Source organism: Simochromis diagramma, unplaced genomic scaffold, assembly GCF_900408965.1.
Source record: "Simochromis diagramma unplaced genomic scaffold, fSimDia1.1 OVJJ01000604.1, whole genome shotgun sequence".
Lineage (NCBI taxonomy): Eukaryota > Metazoa > Chordata > Actinopteri > Cichliformes > Cichlidae > Simochromis > Simochromis diagramma.
The window spans coordinates 3848390-3873109 of record NW_024387416.1 but is presented as its reverse complement, the minus strand read 5'-3'; the positions used below and the strand labels follow the sequence as shown (position 1 = coordinate 3873109).

The 24720-nt window shown below is 40.5% G+C and overlaps 1 protein-coding gene and 2 non-coding genes across 8 annotated transcripts; 1 reads left to right on the top strand and 2 right to left on the bottom strand.

Moving 5' to 3' along the window:
- Positions 1 to 152: 152 nt before the first annotated feature.
- Positions 153 to 19888, bottom strand: spag17 (sperm associated antigen 17). 6 transcript variants are annotated; one of them, XM_040012474.1, is made up of 50 exons: positions 19496 to 19888; positions 18916 to 19056; positions 18373 to 18432; positions 18116 to 18244; positions 17618 to 17744; positions 17299 to 17514; positions 17016 to 17170; positions 16682 to 16825; positions 16047 to 16116; positions 15829 to 15947; positions 15467 to 15667; positions 13894 to 13998; positions 13608 to 13758; positions 13310 to 13504; positions 13151 to 13188; positions 12936 to 13052; positions 12513 to 12667; positions 12229 to 12341; positions 12067 to 12137; positions 11513 to 11773; positions 11252 to 11366; positions 10936 to 11076; positions 10697 to 10807; positions 10337 to 10402; positions 9438 to 9589; positions 9207 to 9309; positions 8721 to 8869; positions 8456 to 8570; positions 8165 to 8319; positions 7752 to 7914; positions 7136 to 7596; positions 6816 to 7001; positions 6463 to 6602; positions 5920 to 6050; positions 5563 to 5696; positions 5276 to 5464; positions 5040 to 5153; positions 4826 to 4877; positions 4592 to 4700; positions 4446 to 4496; positions 4066 to 4159; positions 3858 to 3969; positions 3648 to 3687; positions 3468 to 3532; positions 3105 to 3157; positions 2415 to 2575; positions 2158 to 2218; positions 1800 to 1947; positions 368 to 500; positions 153 to 287 (listed from the first exon to the last, which is right to left on the bottom strand). In XM_040012474.1, exons 1-50 carry the CDS (start codon positions 19601 to 19603, stop codon positions 278 to 280), a joined length of 6390 nt encoding a protein of 2129 aa, XP_039868408.1. In that variant the 5' UTR covers positions 19604 to 19888; the 3' UTR covers positions 153 to 277. The 6 variants fall into 6 exon arrangements, with proteins under 6 accessions (XP_039868408.1, XP_039868405.1, XP_039868404.1 ...); XM_040012471.1 differs by having other exon boundaries at positions 3030 to 3157; positions 8721 to 8866; XM_040012470.1 differs by having other exon boundaries at positions 3030 to 3157; positions 19496 to 19887.
- Positions 15295 to 15365, bottom strand: trnag-gcc. The gene has a single exon. It is a non-coding gene; the product is annotated as a tRNA-Gly (tRNA).
- Positions 16540 to 16611, top strand: trnam-cau. Its single transcript has one exon. It is a non-coding gene; the product is annotated as a tRNA-Met (tRNA).
- Positions 19889 to 24720: the final 4832 nt, after the last annotated feature.

The following is a 24720-nucleotide window of genomic DNA, read 5'->3' as shown; positions in this document are numbered from 1 at the left end:
GTCTCCCCCGTAGAGCTAGACACGCGCCCACACTCAGGAGGCACGGCTCTAACTCGTACAGTACCAGCCAAATTACATTAGGCAGCGCAGGTATTTATCATAATGTGTTACAAGCAGACATGGTCACACATAAGAATTCAATTGCCTCAATTACTTAGGTTAATATTTTTATTTCACATCAAACATCACAATTTATCAGAAATAATCAAACGTGAGATGGTTATAATGTGATGAAGGCTTAAAAGGTGTGAAATCTGACTGAGAGAAGCTGGAGTCCTTAATATGTCCTGAAAACAAAACGGTTTTATCAGTGACTTATCCTCTGTCTGAATCTTAAAGATGTTATTTCATGGTGTAAGACACTAACCTGCGTTTACTGCGGGGCTGATCAGGACGCTTCCCTGCCCAGCTGGAAGCCTGGAAGACCTTGGAGATGTTCTTTTTATGGACCCTGCTGTGGTCCTTTAGCCAAATTTCATATAATCCCTCAGGAAGGATAGGTGAAGTTAGTTAAGGACCAACATCACTTCTTTCAACACACACACCATGAATCTTCATTCATCTTCATGAAATTTCATATCAGCAGTAACTTTGAATCTTAGTTACACAAGAAAATCTTTTTTTAACATGAAATTGAGGCTGGAATAATAACCTAGGCAACAACAAATCCTTCATCCTTCTCTTGGCTCTTGACGGAGGCGGTCGCACTTTCTCCTTCTCCCTCTCCCTTATCTTTCCTGCTTGGCTTCTCATGTCATTTGTATAGTCTGGCTTATTCTTTAACCCTAAGATAGTCTCCCAGACTTGTTCTCTAAAAACCTAAAGAAGAATTATGGATTTTATCAACTGGTCCCTTAATGAAACTGACAACTCCTGGGCTTGGGAGAGCCTGATTGTCCTGCGGAGACGTTTGCTGCCGGATACTCGATGGGCAGGGCTGTGAGTACTCAGACTGTGTTTTTTGAACACAGTATGGATAAGATCTTGGAGAAGCTCATAGCTCTGCAATATGGATAAGATCTGGAAGAAGAACAACGGGAATTGAGAGACCTGATGGCCAGTGATGGACTTTAGACCTACTGTAAAATTGGAAGCAGTTTGTTCGCACTAACCAAAACAACTACCACTTATCCAACACTTATCCATGTCACCATGTAACACACTCGCATTACGCTTGCCTAAGTGTGGGGTTTGGCACATCCTGAATCAAAGAATGAGCAGCTGCCTCACAGCCCACCAATTTTATGTATTTCCTAGAATTAAAGCACTCCTGGCATCTGTGGAGCTAAAACCCAGTGGATTACTTTTATTTTTTATAGTAATGTCACCACAACAAAAGAAAAAACAAAAAAACAAAAACGTAGTATTACCACATGTGATTGTCGATTGTGAAACCAGTGAATGTAGGCTGGCTGAGGTCTACTCTATTTGCATTTTGCATTTTGTGCTAAACTCAGATGGATTTGTTGCTAGCATTTACCAATAACAGGTAAAAATGATGCGGATAAAAGCAATTTCAGAGATGAAATTGCCATTGCTTGAAAATACCATTCACTGTGTAGCAAAGGAAAGCTGCAACAGTCCTTTTCTTTTTGTTATTTTGGGTTTGATTCTGTTTCAGACGTGTATGTTTGACATTTTGGTGTTGGTTACTAAGTCTGGGCAGATCTCTTATACACAACTTTTCTCTCACTTGTTTCGGAAGTCAGAAGAGAAGTTTTTGCTTTTTTAAACGCTGTTTTCTAGTAAGAAAATTAAAAGCTAAACTGAATGAGTTTCTTTAGGTGCTCAAAGGATATTAGCAGTGACTGGCAGACAGAGGATGTCTTTCTCAGTAGGAATGATAATTTCCTGGGAGATTAACTTCTTTGGCTCTACTTCCCCTGCTTGGACAGCACACATTGCAAACAGCTGAACCTGCAGTTCGACCTGCAGACCTGCGGCCACCTAGTAAAACAAGACACCATATATGCCTATGAGACATTGAAGGAAGTAGAATTTAACCCTTTAACAAACAAAAAAAATGTCAGCTGTTTTGAACATTTATACAATTAATTCAATAGCATTAAAGTAGAAACGCAGTGGCTGGAACATTAATATAAATATTATATTACATTAAATTTTTATTTCATATTAAACATCAAAATGAAAACTTACAGGGCCAGGGCTGTAGATGACCCGGAGGCCTGTAGCAGGAGGAGGCTGTTTCACATGGAACCTGGCAGCGACAGAGTGAAATAAACCACAAATAGTTAGGTCAGAGTTTTCCCTTTGGACTTGAAGGTGACCCATAAATTGCCTCCACCTAACAGTCCTCATTTCTTTCCGAGGTACTAAAAGACAATTGAAACAAGACCTAAGACTACAAAAATAACCCCCAAAAATCACTTGTCTCTATCTGTCTGGTGGTTTACCTGCATATGTCAAAACCAACATTCTTCATCACAACAGTAATGGTGGAGGAGGTGCCCTCCTTCAGCGTGCCAAAGTCTACGCTCGATGGGATGAGCTGGAAGCCCTTCACAATGGCACCTGTTTGACACTTCCTCCTCACTTGCTCCTCCGCCTGCAGGAGCTTCAACAGAGGACATAGACAAAGAAAAGTTAACAATGAAAAACTGGCAGCTTGATACTACCCTGATAAAAATATAGGGTAAAGTATGTGTACAAATGGTATTATAGGAACATCTTTTTTTAACACTCCCAATTTGATAGGATATCAGCGATAAAAAGGCTCACTCCTAAATCCCACTGATGATGGAGAGAGGAGAAAAATCCTTCAGGTTATGAAATAATTATGGCACAAACGTATAGATCCTCTAAAGGTCCCTTCAAGGGCCATTTTACTTTTCACAAACAAACAAACAAAAAATGAACTATTGGAATGTAAGTTCAAAGTTTCTCTTAATAAACATTGAGCCCACAGGTGGTAATACTATTAACCAATAGCAAGTTTAATACTAGGGAACCACCCAAAACAAAAACTCGACCAGCACATTTTTGGCAAAAAAACAAAAATGATTTTGTACCGGTGCACTGCAGGATTTAGAGCCGAGGACAGAGGATGGTAGTGCGACTGTAGTCTGTCTGGGCTTTCCACTCACATCTAACTGTGGTGACTTGCATTTCCTAGAAGAATCCCTCCAACTGCTTTCACCTGGACGTGTACACGCACACAGACACACACAGGATAATTCATAAGTTTGCATAGAAGTGTAAATCATATACAGTATTATTTGTCTTTGTACTGAGCCATCAAGTCCTGGCAGAGATTCAACGATCTAAATAAATTTAAATAAAATTCTGCTTCTGTCCTCACAGAGTGCAGTTTCTGACTGATCATACTGCTCCATGTCTGTATGTTCACAGTGGCTTTACGTCATTTCTGTCCTAAAAAATATTTGATGCATTATTGAAGTTTCCAGGAATTAATAGTAATATAAAACATGAGAAGGTTAGAAACAAACCAGCAGACTGAGGTGTGGGGTTGGTGGGTCTCTTTTCTAGCACCCTGCTGCTTCTTGCTGAATGACTAAAAGAAAAAACACAAATTAAGCACTGATGATGACAGTTTTGTAAGTGGCTAAATCACAGAGTGAAAAATGAAACAGGAGAAACAGTTCAAAACATAATTTGCTCATTATTACCTTGCAGACTGAGACGGTGTTGGGTTTAAAGGCCTTGGAGCTACAGTGCCAAACACAAATGTAGTTTAATAAACAGCTTCATGTCACTGAATTCACCATTAAGACTCATTTATTCTGTTGTTTTGTTTTTTTGGGAAGATTCCAATCAAAAAAACATCTTTAAAACAAGTTATACCTCTAGTAAATACTCACAAAGGTATCATAACTTACTGTCCTCCTGTGGCGCATCTTTCAGGAAGCCCTCAGTACTGTCCGACTTAGGAAATGGTGGGAGAGCCATTGACAAACTCCTCATGTCAGGTATTTGTTGCTGTAGCAGACTCTGAGAAAACCAGAAACGGTGCTTCGTGTTTTTCTACACTGCACATAGAAAAATCGACTGGGAATGCTTTAAGATGATGTTAAGAGAATATAGTACCTCGTACAGGGGAATATTTTCTGGGTGGAAAAAGGGAACAACGCTCCTCTTCCTCATAGCCTCTCTATAGATCTTCTCTTCACGCATCTCCTGCCTAAAATACACACACAAGAATAGAAAAATAGTACAAACTTTAACGGTGGCAGTACTTCTTTCTATCTTTCTGTTAGTAGTACTGAAAGTATTGCAGTAGCTCTAGTTCTGTTCATAAAACCCACTCAGGAAAAGAGAGACGAAAAGTCATTTCTACAATTACTACAAACCAATGTGACTGACAAATGTCCAGATTAAGTCCTATGCAAGTCCTAAAAAAGGCTAAGCTGCAAAGGCTGCTTTGTTATATTAAGGTTATCACTCACAATCAGTAATAATGTTTTTACCTGTACTGTGTAAGTTTTTCAGTCCATGTTGTATCCTTGTCTTTGGTACAACTGGAAAGAAAAAGAGCATTTCAAAAGCATATTTACACAGATTAAAACCTGGAACTTTCACCTTAGTGAAGATGAGATTATTTTAACACACGTACCGGTTTAATTTCTCCAAGCTGTCACTTTGTGCCGTGGCAAAGTCTTGAGAAACATCTGACTGTTCAGCTGGGCTACAGATTCCTTGGCTGTACAGACTGGCTACGTCCTCTGTGGACACATACAACAAAAGGTGTACTTTCCCCTCAGTATTCTGACACCAAACCAGGACTAAATCAGGTACAAGCCAACTCTAAAAACCAAATGAACTGGTTTACAGATGCTGTCTTACCAACCTGAAATCCTCCTATCAATGGTGTGACTGGCATCATCTTCCTCTGGAAAAGACTACAAAGTGCAATATAAGTCAGCTTTTGTCCTTTATGTTATAGTACAAGGTTTACTTTTAGAAGCCAGTATGTAGTAGAGGGAAAGAGCCACACAGTGTTCCCTATAACTATAAACATTATCATTGTTATACTCAATATGTGTATGTGTGTGTGTGCTTACCAAAATCAGATTGATGAGATCACTGGCATGGGCAGTCTCCTCCTCAGAGCGAGGGTCTTTAACTTTCATCTTTTCTGACCGTTGCTCTCTTTCCATCAAACTCTCGATGTATTCCTGCAGTAAAAGCCACATTTCTAGATATGTCTGAAGTCACATTAACGAGATGATTTATGTCTTTCTCAAATGTTTTAACACAAACTCCAGTTTTGGAGACAAATGATAAAGAATAATTTTACCTTTAATCGTGAGTCTATAGTATTTTTGAGTGGTGTGGTGAATGGTCTGTGCTGGTATAGTTCTCTCAGCTCCAGGACCTTAGGGCAGCTCCTGACAGGCCGATGATGTACTGCAGAACCTGCAGGCCTCATTCTCAGACCCAAATTATACACTACGTCAGTACCAAATGGAGGACCTGGACTCTTCTTCTGGATTTGAGAGGAATGCAAAAACAGTAAAATGGATTTCAAGTGCTGTTTCTGTGTGTGTGTGTGTGTGTGATATGTGTAAGCATGTATAGACATACTTCTACTGCGGGGAAGTCATGCCAGCTGCGGTTTCTGAGGTTGGGAGGGGTAATTTCAGGGTTCTGTTTGTTAAGCAACCACTGAAACCACACACTCTGGTGGCTGGGCTTTAGGATAGTGATGCCAAACTCATCTGGAACAGACACACCCACAAACCTCACATTACTTCCTGGTTAACTGAATAGTTTCTTTTATCCATCTCCTGATGTAACAGAATGACAAAAGTACACTCAAAATTAGAGACAGTTAACTGTCATTATACACTATGTGGAAGTTTTTTGGGGGACATTCTTTAACAAAAACCACAGAACAATTTTATTCAGTCCAGTTGTTTCTTGATTTAGGAGACATTAAACCTTGTGTGTTTGCCAATTGTTCCTTCAACAGTGCTATGGTAGGGTCCAAGTACGCCTGGCAGAGCAGCTCCTTTACAGTTTGAGAGCTCAGCAGTTCAGTGCCTGAGCCATCCTCATGCACCAGAAACAACCTGGAAGACAAAATAGATATAATAGATAATAGCAGACTGTGAGTAACAATGCCGGACATCAGTTTAGTTATTTGGCATTCATTTCTGCTACCTTTCTTTTAGAGAGATAAAAAAAACATAACAAATACAGTTTATAAGAGTTTTCTTACTAAATGCCCTGTGAATTGTCTTTTCTTTGATCTTGTGGACAATTAAAAACAATTGAAATACGAGTGGATGTTGCTGACATTTTGACATACAAGTTCTCAGTAGTCACTACAACTTTATTACATAATGGCTGTTTCATGTAAACCCAGAAATAATAGTCAAAAGGGCATTTTTAGGTTGCTTAAGTTTCTCCAGAATTGCATTTTTCCATGGTGACACACAGACACACACACACACACAACATACACACAATCAGCCAAGCTACCTGGGACACTGCTCTCTGGGTTTTTCACGAGGCCCATCCATTTCACTGTCCTCTTCCTTTTCTAGCTCTTCCTCCGTTTGTTTAAGCGTGCTAGTAGCAGGTCTCAAGTTTAGCACAGATATCTGCCCATCCTCCATAACCTGCAACAAAGTTCAGCATGTTACCGAAACTAAAAATAATACGAGCTTAATGAATTTCTATATTTTTTCCCATCATAGGTCTTTCTTTGAGACTTTAAGAATATAGCAAACTATTTCATTGATCCAAATTCCCACATTCCTTCTATGCTAACCACCTTAAAAAAGACCTGCACAGCAACATAGGCTCACTATCTTGCGATCAGAGAAACTGACCTGGAAATGGTTCCCATCAGGGTCTGTAATTTCACAGGCCACTTCGCCCGTATGACTCATAGTGTAAATTCCTGTCTGTTCAGTGGGAGTAGACCCCTTTGGACTTGGAGTTACGAGTGGGTCTGAGGAGTACACGCATGTTCCATCGCTTCTGATGGACAGGACTCCTACACTGGATGGGAACACCTTGGGTACAAAGCACAAATATGGATCAACGGTTCTGCAAACAAGTGTCAAAGTGCAGCCTTATCCATGTCTTAAAGTCACTAGTTCCAAGCTTTTATTTAAGTTTTGGTGCCATCTGCTGGCAAATCACGCACCTCGTATTCTCTTTGATTGTTCCCAGTGACGACCGTTCCATCGGCTAAAAAGATATGAGCCGTTTGACGCTCTGGGTACATCACTACTGTGGCGCAGCCCTCCTTCTCTACCAACACCATCCGCTCTTTAGCAGACATCCTTGATTCATCCTTCCCACACCCTTTAGTCTCAACATTCTGAGTCGCAGTCTCTTTGGCAAACACACCATGTTCACTATTCATTTGCACACTACTTTCAGTACTTTCTTTTTCATCACACATACATCCGCACTGATTCAGATTTGTGCACACATGAACAGCTCCCTCCCGGTCACATGCATTCCCTGCACTGTTCCTGCTGATGTCTCCATTGAGACAAGTGTCCTTGACATCCATGTCCCCAGCAATGCTTTCCACACACTCAGTGCAGTCGCTTGCACTTTGAGAGGCTGATTTAAGGGTTACACTCCCTGGCTGCTGTCCTGGAAAAGTAAATGTCACAGGAACATAAATCAGATATAAAAATCTGCTTAGAGATTATAATGTATTTTAATGGTGATAGCATGTATACTGCATATATTTGTGTAGTCATCTGTAAGTGCAGGTCTACTGCTGAGTATGGATTTGATCAATGTACTGTGTGCCTGCTGGTCACCAGTGCGCAGCAAACAGTGTGGATTTGCATTCATTGGCCTTTCTTGCAAGAGGCTGGTAATCCTGGTTCCATCTGCATGCTCTACAACTACAGACCCATCTGGGTTCTGGACAGAAACCACCAGATCCTCGCGGTTCAGCATCACCTAACACAAGAAACCAGAGTCAGCGAGCTAAGTTAGCGATGAAAAGCATAAGACGATTTCAGAATGAGTCTCATTTCTCTCTATATATCATATACTTCAAGGTACTCAGAGAACATCAAAGTGTGAACACTCTGAAATGAAATTTCTGCCCCCAAGCACCGTGAGGATTTTTTAACTCTCACATTTTTATTATGGACTTAATTGCAATGTTGGTAGCCTGTATAATTTAGAAGAAATAGTACTTTCTTGCCTGATGGGTGATGGGGTCAGTAGCCTTGTAAGTGAGAAGGGACGTGGTTGGCATGTTTTTGTGTGTGGTCCCAACAGTACAGATGCGATCTCCACATGGAGTTGTAGTTAACCAACACCCTCTGTGATCCTTAGTCCCCTCCTTTGAGCCCTGTTCTGCAGAGACACAAGACGTGCAAAGAGAGTATAACTGTACCACTGAAAATTAATTATCTTCCCAGCAAGCGCCCCGTCACACTCATTACGAGACAGAAGAAGCGCTGTTTTGTATTCAGTGGTACACCAGTCTAACCTTTCTTGCTATCCTTAGATTCCTGATCAGAGTTTTGCTCCTGAACCTCAGAGTCAGGGACCCACACTGGACCAGAATCCTGACTGAAACTGACTGAGCCATCAGCAAACAGCACCTGCAGTACAAAAAAATAAGAGACGCCAGAAAAAACGGGCATGATTCTTCACCGTTTTCATGTAACAATTTGTGCAGCTATTCAAGAACTACCTGCCTGGAGTCAGTTGTATATTTATTTCAAAATGTGCCTCAGTATGAATGAGTGTACCTCTGTGGATCCATCTCTCATGTAACGGATCACAGCTCCCTGGCTGGTGATAATACGGGACAATTCTTTGGAGAGGGATGTATCCTGAAGATGTCTTGCCTTTCCTTTGCCATGTAGAGGAAAGCTTTGTCTCACCATAATACCTCCTTCTTTACATGGACACAAAAACACACACAAATCATGTCATATATATTTGAGTATGACTCTTTAGCATATGCAGAATGGTTAATGGGATTATAGTAGATGCAGAAAGTTGTGCTAAAACTTCATGAAAGACACATTCATTAAATTCAAGCTATTTGTAGATAGGCCACCAAAATGTGGCACTAGTCTCGGCACATAAGCGGGTAAGCAGGTCGATTTGAGCACAGAAGATATACAGATGAGTCTCTACGAGCACGAACAGGGTCCTACTTGCACCAAGGACGGGAGTCTGCAAAATTGACTGCATAGGTACTATAAATTCTAAACACATCCGTTACTGACCTTGTGTATCTTCTCGCAGATATTGCAGCATGAGGCCATTAGGAATAGAGAGGCTGAGACCGCTGAACGAATTTGATTGCTCTGCTGGTTGACCTTCACAACCCTTAGACATACATTACATATTTAGTCTAATGACAGAACATATTTTATGGTTAAAAACCTATGTGTACACGTACATATAGTCTACATGAATCTACATTATTTTCTGTAAACATGTAAATGTGTGTTAACCTGGGACTCTGGAGGTCTGCTGGATGTGGTTTGTGTCTTTGAGGGAACTGACGCTGCATCTTTTTCCTTGGAGCAGTGGATGGAGGCAGACAGATGAATGGGGTCTGCGATAGATGTCTCTGGTACTTTGCCTTTGGTTTCCTGGGAAATTACTATAATAATAATAACTTTATTTTAAAAAGTACTTTAATAACACGTAAGGGATTTTCACATCACAAAGAAGACTATAAATCAAACAGAGACAAACTAACTCAACATGGGACATTAAACAGAAACTGCTCACAACAAGTGACAACAATAAATAAAACTTATGATCAGTGCAGTAAAAAGGAAATATATAATATGTAGTGATTAAATAAATAAATAATTTTTAAAAAGCTAAGTATTAAGAACCGGTCAGAAATACTGATTGGCCTGGATTGTTCCAGTTTCAGACCATCAGCAAGGCACTAAGCTGTAGCAATTCAAGCCAAGCAACAAAGTGCTTTCTTCTGCTCATCCAATTCAGGCTTGTGAGGAAGCTGGAGCCTATCTCGTTTAAAGTTAAATGGGATTAAAAATATTAAAGTCAATCTTAAAACTTTAATTGTAACCAGTATAAGGAGGCCTAAACACAAGATACGGTTTTGAAATTTAAAAAAAAGTGTTTTGAACTAGTTGCAGGTGTTAAAAATTCTGTTCATTTGTCTGTCTGTGTTCTTTTCTACAATCCATTTTCCAAAGTCCAGACAGGATGAAATAAATGCACATATACCCTCCTCAATGTCAGAGCGAGTGTGGAAGCACTGAAATTTTTGAAATGTGGCCAGAAGGAAGCATTACTGGACAGTGATTTAGACCTGACCCACAGTGAAGATAGACTGACATTTGTGGAAGCTACTGAAAAGCATCTCCTTCACCTGATGTATCCTTCCCTCTTTCATTGTCTTTCACTAGGGCGTAGAAATGGATGCCATCTGCAGAATCTTAAAAAAGAATACTGAGTTTGCAGATAAAATGCAAATAGAGAAGAAAAAGAAGAAGAGCCAAGGATGGATCGATAACTGGGCAAAGGGGTTACTAAAGTGCAGGTCTGACCAAACAAAAACACTACGCTACCCGTACAGTCAAGGCCTTTTAAACTTGATGCTCCAGGCTTAATAAATGTCAGGAACACTGAGTTTATTAATTATTCAATACTGTATTTAACCTGTTTGCAACTTTAAGTATAAAAAAATACTTTCTTTTATAAATATGTACTGTATGTCTGAGTGTAATACCTGTGCGCTCTCCCGTGGGACCGTAGAAACTGTATGAAAGACGAATTCTATTGTCAAGCACAGCTGAGAAGGAGCCCTGCTTCACTGTTTTTATCTCCGCAGGTTCTGCTCCTGAAAGAGACCGCAAACACACACGCACACTAAATGAGTCTATAAATCACATATCATTCACAATAACTGTGGTATTTACACAGGTGTATAAAAAGGTAACCTAAAATTACAACAGGTAGCATCTTTACCTCTACAGTCCTTTTCCGGTTCAATGTTTTTATTGTCTTGGTTATGAGGGGGACATTTTGCAGGATCAACAACAAATTGGTTGATGTGTGTGTAGAAATGATGTCCATCCTTCTTCACAACGACTTTCATTTGGCTGGAACCTGGAGGAAAAACTATGTGTTACTGAGGAATATTTGACCTTTGCTTTATTTATGTTTTTCATTTATTTATGGTGCCATTTGTCTAATAATGGAACTAAGCTCATAAATACTTCAACATTTTTTTCATTCTTAGGGAAATATAGCTGCGGGAGGGGGAGAAAAACTGTTCCCGTACCTTGAACAAAGCTGACTGTCTCCACAGTGACACGTCCTCCATCGGAGGGGAAAAGGTACTGGAGACAACCTGACACATGGATCAATTTTCCATCCATGATGTAGCCAATGAAACCCTAAACATTGGACACACACATCAACATGAACGACCATATGCATGGAGTCATTTATTACTTAACCTGAACGAAGCTGTTTCACTTATCAAGACCTTAACCAAAACACGAGTTTAGTTCTGTAATGGGTTCTAGGTGTGTGCCCTCACATTGAAAGGTTCCTCTGCATGCTGTACTTCTACAACTTCATCCACAGGGGGCGCTGTTGTGATAGCTGACTCTGTGGGAGGGTTGGCTGAGCTGCCTTCCGTCCCTGGCCTGCTCTTCTTGTCATCAGATGACGTTTTCTTTTTCTTGTTGTCGGTTGACTTATCCTCCTTTTTCTGCTGCTTATCTTTCGGCAAATCCTCTTTCTTTGACTTTTTGGGTATCGCCTCTTCCTTCTGACGCTCCTGCTCCAACTTCCAGGCCTGTAACACCACAATACTGTAACCATGTAACACTTTGGTGACTCTAAAGTAGTTTAATGTGGCTGAATTCTATCCTGAGATAATGAGAAATCTTATTTTATCTCTAGACGTACTTTACACATAAAATACTGAAAACTGGAACTATTAGAACTGGACCATGAATTTGAACTCGTGAATTTATTACTTAACTGCTCTGTGAAAAAGCATCTGAGGGATATAAGAAATGAGACTGCTCTATGAAATTCTCCATGTCAGATTCAGGTGTGTGTACTTGTGTGTTAGCCTGTACTGACTTTAAGGGAGCCTTTTCTGATGAAGACTTCCATTCTCTCATCCTCCTTGGAAGAACAAACAGTATTGTCATCTAGTCCAGGAAGAAAACAAATATTATATGTATACCTAGGTAAGCAAGGTTACATTGGTAGAGCCACATATTGATCACTATAGTACGATACCTTTTGGAGAATCAGATTCTGGAGTGTCGTTTCCGTCTTGCGTTGTGTCTCTCTTTGATTCCTCTTGTCTCGTCCACTGTGAAACAGTATCTGCTACATGCTCAAAGTAACTCCTGTACAGACAGACAGGACAATGTAGAGTGAGCTGCAGATTACGCTCTTTAATGAATCCAGGAGTGAGTACTCGGTTCCAACACATTGCTATGACACAGACATGTACATCCATGAAAGCAATCAGCAAAAGATTTCTTACTATTCCTCTTGTAACAAGCATCATTTCACACCTGAACTTGACATCGGTGTGAAGAGCCACATGCCAGAACTCCCTGGACTGGCGTTGAGGACTCATGGGATTGTGGCAGAAAACGTATAGGATGTTGTTATGGCTTCCTCTGAAGGTGTCCAAGCAGCAGTATTCCTCTGATGCTAACTGGAGCAACTACACAAAAGAAGGAAGTCAAAATATCCAAGCAAATGCCTCAAACTGTAAAAACAGATGCGAAAGAACGGTGCTGTTTTCTGCAGGATGTACATAATACTGCTGCAGAGTATAGCCTCAACTTTGTTTAGTTTGCTCATTAAACCCATTTCATCTCTTGCATTTTACATTTAAAGCTTCAGAGTAGAGGAGACTTAACGTGTAGTAACCAGAGTACGTCTAATGTGACACCCCTAACACATTTAACAAGATAAAACAGATATATCACCTGAGGCAGGACGGTGGCATTGTGGTGCTCAGCATAGCACCAGTGAAACAGAGATCTCAACCTACAGCTCTGTATGTCAGATAAGTCCAGGTGGCTACACACTCTACCACTCTGCTCCTGGGGGAAAAATACAGGATCCATTGCTGTTTTCTTTTTTTTTAAATTAAAGCAAGCTAAAAAATAAATAAATAAAGAGATAAATATAAGAATAATACCTCTCTGTTAGAAGGCTCATCAGTAAGAAATGTTGGATCTATAGTAAAGTAAAGCAGTGATGTAGGGTGTTTCATGAGTGAGTTGTAAAATGTAACATACTGCATGTAAGCAAGTGTCATAACATAACAGTAAGTGAATTAACTAATATAACATCAGACCTTTGTTCCTCATGTTATACAGCTGCTGTTTAGCAAAGGATAACGGGTCATCCCAGGGGATTACTGTTGATGTCTGCTGCTGTGCTGGGTCTGCTATTCCACGTAACACACCCTGCTGATCCACCCCGGACAGCGGCATAGCCTCAAAGACGCTCTGATGAAAAAAACGCTCCACCTCCGGCCATGACACATCATCTGTAGGAAGCCGATGAATCAAGAACTTTATCACAAGATTCATCAAAATATACTGTAAGTAGGTACAATGAGTTGACCCGAGGCCTTAAGCACAGGTTCTGACCATCTGTGCAGTAGTGCTGTAGCTGTTGTTTGATGGACATCCAACAAGATTTTCTGTTTTTCTGCTGAGGGACTGACTCGATCATCTCCCACACCGGAGACAGTCTCATCATGGACAACTCCACCTCTGTCGGATCGAAATCCTGAACCACCTAAGAGGGCCACGTGCATGTACACAAATACACAGCAGCTCTTGTTAAACCAGGCAGTCATTTTCTTAATATCATGTAAAAATCACACACGGACAACATAAAAACTTGATTTTAAAATACAATAAAATTACTTACACTGATGTCTCTCAAGCGCTGGGCCCGCTCATCATGGTGTCTGATAACCAGAGGTTGCTCAGTCTTCCTGTCAGTTTCCCTTGCTCCAAATTTCGCCACTAGCCTCTAGCACAGATAAACAAAGATAATAAAATTGAGAAACATTAATAAATTGTACACTGTGCTCTAAGCGTACCTGAGAGCCCAGAACTCATTGTTAAACTGGAGCTTCTAAACCTTTTCTGATAGAAGTTAACAACATTATTTGCAGTTAGTTTCTGATCAAGTTTTTCACTTAAGCAGGAGATAAAACTTCTCTTTGCTGGTATGAGCAACAGATCCTGGTAAGAATTTGTTAAAATGTCAAATATATTAAATAAGAGTCTTGTTAATCTGACCTAGAGTTGTGATTCTGAGTGAGGGAACACTTATCATAAACATGCAAAGTGTTTGGAGTATTTTTAAGGCCTCAGTGAAAATCTCCCAACTAAAGCAATGTAAACTGTGTTTTTGTGCTTTCTGTGGGGTTTGTGGAACAATGCTGGTGCTGTAATGTGAATTTCCTGTATGCAAGAATAAAAAGCCAGCTTAATGCATATGCATATGTTCATAAAGTAGCAGCTTCAAGCTGTTTTCATGATTAGAGTGAATGTTTAAAAGGAGCTTATGGAAAATCTTAGAAGCAAAGTCATATTTAAAGGAATCCTGTCCTACCCTCCAAAATCTTTCTTCCTTTGAGCTCATGGCTGGTTTCTTAGCATTAGTATTTATTAGACATATATACAGAAAACCTCAATATTTCTGCTAAAGTTACACATTGAATATAGCACCATCTGCTGGTGGTGCACTGGTATGTATTTGTAGCATGGTTACTCAGTGTTGTACGTGTTATTTCAGCATTACGCAGCTCTGATTAATCTCTACAATAAGGATTAATAAGGACGTGTTAAGCATTATTATATTGGAGTATTTCTTGAAGAATCCATATCTGATTCATTTTGATGAATTAGATTTGGAATTGGATTCTTCTATTAATGCATACATGTGACTGAGTTATGACTTAAATGTGAGTTTGAGTTCATTAAAAATACAATTGTTTTGAATACCAAAACCTTTTGTTCTGTAAAAATGAAAAAATCTTTTCATGCATAAACAGCATGAAATAGATGACATGGTTTTCCTGTCACATGTTCAGGAAACCGAGTGTTTTACCCCACCCATCCCCCATACGTCACAACCAAGCCCATCCTACTTAGGGAATGTTGCCGCAAGTGCTCTATTATCATAACACGAGAGCTTGTGGGGATTTGCTATTCAGCTTTAAGTGTCTGACACTAATCCTGTCCACTGAAATATGACCTTGTCTTCCTGTGAGTCGGCGCCTTCTGTTTAAAAGGAGAAGGGGAAAAAAAAAAAAGCTGCTGCATTGGCCGGGAATCGAACCCGGGCCTCCCGCGTGGCAGGCGAGAATTCTACCACTGAACCACCAATGCTTCACATACTAGGCTGGAGGCTTAGCGATTTTTTGTGGTCTTCTCAGCACGTGTTCTTTGGATTTATCTAGGTGTGTATTGTTATGCAGTGGTACTTATACCTTCTTATCCTCTTCATTCTGTACTGTGTTTAGGAGGTTGTTTAATACATAGAGTCTCTCCTCTTCTTTTTGTACTAGTGGCAAGAAGTTTTGGAGCATATAGCTGACCAGCTGGTGGTCTAACCAGGGGCTGCTGAGAGGTTTGGAGTCCTCAGCCACATGGGGGTGGGCAGACAAGGACTGCTCTGCAGAAATCACCACCTAGAGACACAAATTGTACAAATTCTAATATGTCCTCATTTTAGCTATTCATTAATCAGTCACACAACATTTTCCCATCGACCATGTTTGGAAATGCTTCTTTCACACACAGTAAGAGACAGAGCAAAACTGCACATTCACAAAACCAAATGCACACATACCTGTTCCAACATACAGTGCAGGATCAAAGGCACAGAGCAGGCCTCAGGAGCAACCAGGTCCAGCAGGTTGTTATAGTAACACATGTCCACATTTAGAGAGAGAGGAAGGAGCCTGTTCTCTGTCCGCCAAGAAGAAACCATCCAGGTTTTAATTCAAAATGCCAAACAAGACTATACCAAAATAGTCCAGATGAACATTAACAATAACAAAATTTCACCTTGGTCTCCTGGGGCTTCCTCCTGACCTGACTTCTTCTTGGAGAGTGGGGTTGGAGCTGCTGACACAACCTGGCACAAGGAACAGAAAAATCATCTCCATTCTGACAAATATCAACAAATAAAGAGAAAGAAAAACAAGGATGTCAGTGTAGAGGTTCAGGACCAGTGCTGTGGGTCATATCTGGAGTGTTGTTTTTAGATAAAAAGCTATGTTGTCTGATTGTGAGAGGATTCATTTCAGACTAGATCTATCCTCCTCAATATACTCTTGAAAAAACCCACACATTTACCAACCAGAATATCAACACTTTTATTTTGATAGTGTAATTGACAATCTTTTTTGTATTTGGTTTTGATAAAGCCAAAAACGGAGGGTTAAGTGCAGGTTAGTGAACACTGGTTTGTACCTAGTGGGTTAAAACCAGTGCATGAAGCCTAATGGATAGGCTTCTTAAGCCAGGGATTGTGGGTTTGAGTCACATCACAAGCGTAAGCAGAGTGGCGCAGCGGAAGCGTGCTGGGCCCATAACCCAGAGGTCGATGGATCGAAACCATCCTCTGCTACAAGTCTATTTTATAAAATAAATCCACTCAAGAAAACTACTGGTGTCTAACTGTATCTACATATATTTACCTCCACAGGCTCTGAGTGCTTCACAACAGCAGGCACACTGATGAATTTAACATTGTTCCGGTATTGCTGATACTGCCTTCTGACGTCTAGGCAGTCATAGATAAGACTGGCCACACCGTCAAAGATTTGGCTTCCCAACTCCAGCTGGACACACAGCATAGACACACAGACACGGATTTCAAGTAAAAAGCAGGTCACGTCATGTGATGCTTAAACAAAACAAAGCAGATATGTAATATATAATTCAAACTAGATAACAGAAAAACAAAATAATGTGCAATATTCTAATAAACTCAAAAATGAGAATAGATATGTTAAACACTTATCTACTCACCACAGTTTCAGGGTCCTGCGCGTCAAAGGGAAGCAAGAAGTCAGGAACAGTGTAGCTGAGCTGAACCACATCATGGAGCCTGGAGTCTGGTGGCCCGCTGTCCAAAACTGATCTCAGACCTGACCAGAATTCATTCAACTTCCTTTCCTGCGCAGCTTTTGATACACACAGAAAAAATGATGATGCAGTGTAAACATACATGTCTTATACTTCTCTTATAACATACAATACATCTACTATTTACTGAAGATAGCAAACAGAAGATTTACTGTTTACTCCTTACCTGCATCAAAAACCGGCGAAGCTCTGAGACTCTGTTCATTTCCCTCACAGCTGTCTTGGTGATCCTGCTGCTCCTCCATATTTTGGGAGAACTCCAAACACAATTTGATGACATTAGACACATGAACACCTATGGCATCAAGTCCCGCTATCAGTTGCGGCTGGTAGAATCCCAGGATTAGAATATAGTGCTGAGGACCCCACTCTGGCTCATCGTCTATGACCAAGACACAAAATCAGTGCGCACAAGATTTTAAAGCACGAAACAACCTGAACAATTACATTAATTTTTACCACTTTAGCTTTTCATCAGCTTTTACCTTTGAAAGTAGGTGGCTCAACGTCACCCCTGCGCTTCAGCTTGGTCTTCTTCTCCTTGGGTGGTATCACTGGTGTATGAGGACCCTTTCCCTTTTTATCAGAGACTGTTGTCTTTTCCTCCTCAGCCTTAAACATAAAACAGTTTTAAAAATATGACTCTGAGGAACATCTCAAATGTTTTGGTTTTTTTTTTTTTGTACCTACAACTCAGAATTATATCACTGGTGGTACAAAAGCTGTCTTGAATGAAACAATACTTGACCATTAAGTATAGGCCATGTACCCATGACATGTGAAACACAAACGAAGAATGTAATATTACAGGGGTATGATGAATACCAAAATACAAAGAATTTGGAGTTACAATAAATCTTTTTTAAAAACAACTAGATGTTAGTAGTGTTAGTAAGATAACACTGAAAGTGAAATTTCACGCCCTGTCAACACCTTAATTAATTAAAAAGGAATAAGAATCACTTAAATAACAAGTCATTTACCTGGTTAGCATCTGACCTCTGCTGATAACAGGCTTTGATAAGTAGCAGCTGGAACTTCAGTATTTTTGCCATCAGGTCACAGGGAATCCCCTCTCCTGCATCGAGCAGCAGTTTAGCTGGCTCTGTAACCTACACAAAACACAGACACTTGTAAATACACATACAACAATGACTGTTACACTGAAACACGTCACATAAAAAAAACATTATTTGGCATGGTGCACAAAGTCACTCCTGTAAAAATTTCCAAAGCATACCTGATAGAACATGGGGGCATCGTCGGGTTTTTTTGCTTTGGGATTCCCCAGCTCATGGATCTGCAAAGAGGAAGGATTTTACTTTACAATATATATCATGAATGGTACATTACTAAGCTATAAGCTATTAAGCAATATTAAACACAGCTCTGGAAGGTCCATCCCAGTTTTAAGCGCAACTGTCAAGTCCACTCTGTATAGGAGCCAGTCAAATACGACGACTACCACATGCTCACCTAAAAGGGATGCCCTTTGAAATGTGGGAGAAACCTTGAGCATCCAGAAAGAAAGCCAGGTAGGTTCAAACACCCACCCAAAGGGCTCATCCTGCTGATGGATTCGAACCACGACCTTCTTGCTGGTAGGCGTTAGTATCATGACGCAGTCACTAACACCGCCATGCAACATTTGAGACAAAGTAGGCTTATTTTTAAGTGTAAATGATGTAAAGCAAGTCTAGTAGAGTCAACAATAAAATATAAAATGTGTTATATCAACACCACAGGTCCCTTTAATATAAAGGAAGTAACAAAGTTGGAGTACCTTTGCAAGCGTGTCGTCCCAAGTTAGCAAGGTGAAAAGTTTGCGTTGCGGTTCCTGTACAGCCAAGGCCAACGCCTGGATCAGTTCCTCCTCCTGCGGACCTCTCCCAACCACAAAAGACACACAGGCCTTCCACGAATCCTGGGAAGGGCAATACGTTTTACGATATACCACTGCAATACACCCCAGTCACAGGCTACATTATTTCATATCATATTTATACATATTTGCTTTGCAGTATATGACAGCTCGCTTTAGGCTCAGTGATGGCGCAATTTATGCTAAGACAAATGGAAAAAAAAATTACGTTAAAGAAAAAAAAAGAAGAAGAAAAAGCTTTTAAGAAGCATAACAACGTTTACTAATAACATTTAGGGATGTCGAAATTATAACTTCCGGTCTGAAAAATCGAAGCTGCCTGAATTGGCTAATCGCACGCGCGCACCCATTAACCTGCCCTTAGACTCGGCTAACGCCTTATGAGAAAACTGCGAGATTCACTCAGTGTGAAGAGGATATAAATGTTTCCAACAAACTATTTAAGTTCAGCCAAAAAAAAGTGGTCAGTGAGACGACAAACCTCTTCAAACTCTGCTTTGATGAGACCAGTCTCCCAGTTCTTGTTTACTGCGCCTCCATCAGTACTGGACTTTTTAGCAGAGCCCTTTTTAGCTCCCTTTGGTGGCATTTCCGCTTAGTGGTAATTCAACAACACAGAGCAGTGAAAGCAGTAATGCAATTTTCGACTTAGAGATCAACTTTAGATTACTAACTGTGAGTTGTCATCTGGTGCTCATGTTGCCCCTGGTAACCGCAAGGGCACGAGCGTCAAGTAATGTTTTCAGAGTGGGACTTCCTGTAGACTTTCAGAACAAAAGCTTGATGGAACGCGCCTCCCTATTTACAAATTCGCTGTTTCGTCGTGTTCGACTTTAGTAGTAAAAAGGTACGAATACAAGAATTAGAATATAATAAAATCTGCTTCGTTTTTAAAGACACAACCTTTTAGTCTAATGTTGCTGTCGTTTCCTGTCTCCACTAGATGGCCGTATTATACTTTGTCTACAGCTGCGCTTTCACAGCAGAGTCACAACCCCTCGTGAATCAAAACTTTACAAACCAAATGCAGGTCGTTGCTTACACAGTTTCAGTGATTGTTATATCTATAGTAGTACATGGTAATCAGTTCTAAAGTTCAAAGCATTTGGCTTTGTAAACCTAACCAAAAAAACAGCTCCCATTTACCAGTTTAATAGATTCAAACCTGAGCAATATTGTCACTGTGCTCAGACAGTGAACACTGAAAACAGCTGATTAATTTCTGTGATAGAAACAGTGATCCACAGCAACTGAGAATAGATAATGACGGCACATACACTTTTTAAAATCCCTATAAAGCAGTGGTTCCCAAACTTTTTTTGCTGGGCCCCCCTTTGTTTTACAAGAAAAATGTTCCTCCACCCCCGCGCGCGCACACGCACGCACAAACACATCCTCCATCCACACACACCCATATGTTGCTCCATTGCGGTTTATTTCACACCTCGAACATTTAGTAAACAATTAAGCAAATAAAAGTAATCTGCAATAAATTACAGGTAGTAAGAAAATAAACTGCTAAGTCTTTTACGCTACGGTCACACCTGCATGGATATTTTTGAAAACGCAGCTGTTTCGTCCAAACGTAAACGGCGTTTCCAATCACCGAAAACGGAGATTTTTTTAAAACTCCTTTTTCGTGTTTATGTGTGGACAAGGAATACAGAGTTTGTCATGCAAAGTCAAAGGTATGTGCCTTTTTTCACGTCACGCTGTGCGCCACGTTATTGTTTACATGAGATGAACTGCAGAACGGCAGATTAACAGTATTTTGTCTCTATCTTCAGGTTTTACATGCTTACATACACATGCAGTTACTGTCCCACTATTCAGAAAGGCAGAGTCCTCACGGTGTGATTATTTTACATGTAGTTGTTTTTTTCTTGTGTAATAATATTCAACATTGCTATCAATACATTTGTCAAAAAAAAAGCCTCTCTGTACAAAATGGGTTTAAAAACATAAACAGCTGTGGGATGCTGTTTGTCCATGATTTAGACAGGGGGAACAAATTGTGGCAGGATCAGCCTGATATTATTTGTATCCCGCTGTAACTTTACTTTATAAAGAGCCAACATCTCCAAAATGTCAGGACAACATTACAACAAGTGTTTGTGAACTACAAATCAAGAATATGGGATACTGTTTGTCCGTGATTTGGAGAGCCCAGCGCTGCTCCCGACAAAGGGAAAACTAATTCTGCAGGGGAGACCTACCTCGGCACTTGTGCAGGTGAAACCAAATGGCAGATATGCTTCACCATTTTTTCTAGTCTTTGGCTTAGAATGAAGTTGGTTTGGAAACATGTTCAGCTATGCTTCATCTCCTGCTTTGCGTTTGTGTGGGAGCCCCCTGCTAGCAGTGTCCAAGCATTGTTTTTTGTTTTTTTTCCCCCTTTCATCCCCCCCCCCCACCCCCCCACCCCCCCCCACACACACACAGACACACACACTTTGGGAAGGTCTGCTATAAAGGATGGTGAAACAGTTGTTCTACAATATGAGCCAAGCAACAAGATAAAGGTTAAATATAGCAGCCATGGACAAGAGCCTTCAGTTCAACGTTCATATATTCATTATTTTCAATCGTAATGCAGTCAGTGTTGAAAAAAGAAACCAGCCTTGGCAAGGTTTTATTTTACAACAAGACTTTAAATGCTGATCAGGTGAATACACAGATTTAATAAATCTAAAGAGGTTGTGACCACTTTACCACCCCAACACACTCTCAGACAGTAATTAGCAATTCATGATAATATTATTTATATTCTTTTCAATCGGTCTGCTTGATGTTGATGTTCTTTTTTAAAAAGAATAGGATACTCTCATCTGTTTTAAGTAAACCAGTGCATTCATATTATTGATTTTGTCCACTGAAACATCATTTAAACTACTTCTCATATACTTTGGCATAAACTTTGCTTTACTAATCCTTAACTTTATTTTTTTAAGGAAGGCGACAAAACATGAAAATCAGTGATGCCAAAAGCATTTCCTGTTTAATTTCAGCGCAACTCATCCATAACCCAGAATTTCTAGTGAAAAACATGAGAGACGCTCCCCAACCACGTCCTGTGGGTCAGACTGCCTGTTTAGTTCTGGTTTCCGAGGTATTTTTATTCTTGGCACATTTCCTCACAAAATGTGTATATTGCACACATTACTTTGGCTTTGTATGTTAAAAGCAGAAAAAAATGCTTTGTGTAAAATGAAGGCTTATATACAGTGGGGCAAAAAAGTATTTAGTCAGCCACCGATTGTGCAAGTTCCCCCACCTAAAATGATGACAGAGGTCAGTAATTTGCACCAGAGGTACACTTCAACTGTGAGAGACAGAATGTGAAAAAAAATCCATGAATCCACATGGTAGGATTTGTAAAGAATTTATTCGTAAATCAGGGTGGAAAATAAGTATTTGGTCAATAACAAAAATACAACTCAATACTTTGTAACATAACCTTTGTTGGCAATAACAGAGGTCAAACGTTTACTATAGGTCTTTACCAGGTTTGCACACACAGTAGCTGGTATTTTGGCCCATTCCTCCATGCAGATCTTCTCGAGAGCAGTGATGTTTTGGGGCTGTCGCTGAGCAATACGGACTTTCAACTCCCGCCACAGATTTTCTATGGGGTTGAGGTCTGGAGACTGGCTAGGCCACTCCAGGACTTTCAAATGCTTCTTACGGAGCCACTCCTTTGTTGCCCGGGCGGTGTGTTTTGGATCATTGTCATGTTGGAAGACCCAGCCTCGTTTCATCTTCAAAGTTCTCACTGATGGAAGGAGGTTTTGGCTCAAAATCTCACGATACATGGCCCCATTCATTCTGTCCTTAACACGGATCAGTCGTCCTGTCCCTTGGCAGAAAAACAGCCCCATAGCATGATGTTTCCACCCCCATGCTTCACAGTAGGTATGGTGTTCTTGGGATGCAACTCAGTATTCTTCTTCCTCCAAACACGACGAGTTGAGTTTATACCAAAAAGTTCTACTTTGGTTTCATCTGACCACATGACATTCTCCCAATCCTCTGCTGTATCATCCATGTGCTCTCTGGCAAACTTCAGACGGGCCTGGACATGCACTGGCTTCAGCAGCGGAACACGTCTGGCACTGCGGGATTTGATTCCCTGCCGTTGTAGTGTGTTACTGATGGTGACCTTTGTTACTTTGGTCCCAGCTCTCTGCAGGTCATTCACCAGGTCCCCCCGTGTGGTTCTGGGATCTTTGCTCACCGTTCTCATGATCATTTTGACCCCACGGGATGAGATCTTGCGTGGAGCCCCAGATCGAGGGAGATTATCAGTGGTCTTGTATGTCTTCCATTTTCTGATGATTGCTCCCACAGTTGATTTTTTCACACCAAGCTGCTTGCCTATTGTAGATTCACTCTTCCCAGTCTGGTGCAGGTCTACAATACTTTTCCTGGTGTCCTTCGAAAGCTCTTTGGTCTTGGCCATGGCGGAGTTTGGAGTCTGACTGTTTGAGGCTGTGGACAGGTGTCTTTTATACAGATGATGAGTTCAAACAGGTGCCATTCATACAGGTAACGAGTGGGGGACAGAAAAGCTTCTTACAGAAGACGTTACAGGTCTGTGAGAGCCAGAGATTTTCCTTGTTTGAGGTGACCAAATACTTATTTTCCACCCTAATTTACGAATAAATTCTTTACAAATCCTACCATGTGGATTCATGGATTTTTTTTTTCACATTCTGTCTCTCACAGTTGAAGTGTACCTCTGGTGCAAATTACTGACCTCTGTCATCATTTTAAGTGGGGGAACTTGCACAATCGGTGGCTGACTAAATACTTTTTTGCCCCACTGTATCTACTGGGCATCTGTTAATGGGCACGCATTCAGATATTCAGTTGAATCTTCCTTGCTCTGTTCATATTACAAACAGTTTCATACATCTCTACATCTTTGTTCCCAAGCACAAATTCTTAATAACCACAATGGGCCACAGTTATGAGGGCGATATGACCCAGGTGACCAACCTCTATCAGCTCTGCCATAAAAGGTCAGAAGTGAGACAACGCCCACCTGCGAGATGCCAGAGAAATCTGTGCTTGAAGCTGGGGGGGCTTCATTAGTTATGGAGGAACTGTCATCTCCAAACCTTCCAGAGGCAGTGTCCTACAAAGGTCACACACAGCCGCCACATAAACACTGTAGTGACACTTATATAACAGTCCGCATACTGAAAATAGCATAGCAACATCTCAAAATATCCATTTCTTTTAGTCCTGCACTGCTATTAAACTTGTGCATCATGTGCCTGCAGGGGCTATTTCATTACATCCAAGACCAGTCATAAGAGTTTATTTAAAATCTCGGTTCACTCACTACTCAAAATAATGCACCTTGCACAACGAAATATCAAATATCTCAGTAGGAAGGAAATATGACGTCACATGGGAAGGTACTACCTGTACGTTCGTTACAGTTTATTACACCCTCGAGGTACAAATTGTAAATCACGTATTTACAACCTGTTTAACATCATTCAGACGCTAAGCTTTCGACACATATTCACTAGTTCAGCTGCAGCTCATAAGCACCTTCATGTAACTGTGGAAGGAGTGTTACAGACTCATGGCAATGGAGGAAAAGTGAGCATAAAATAACCCAAAACAGAAATGCATTCATTGTAATGCAATCCATCAAATCGGACCTACCATACATACTGTCCTTAAAAGTTAAAA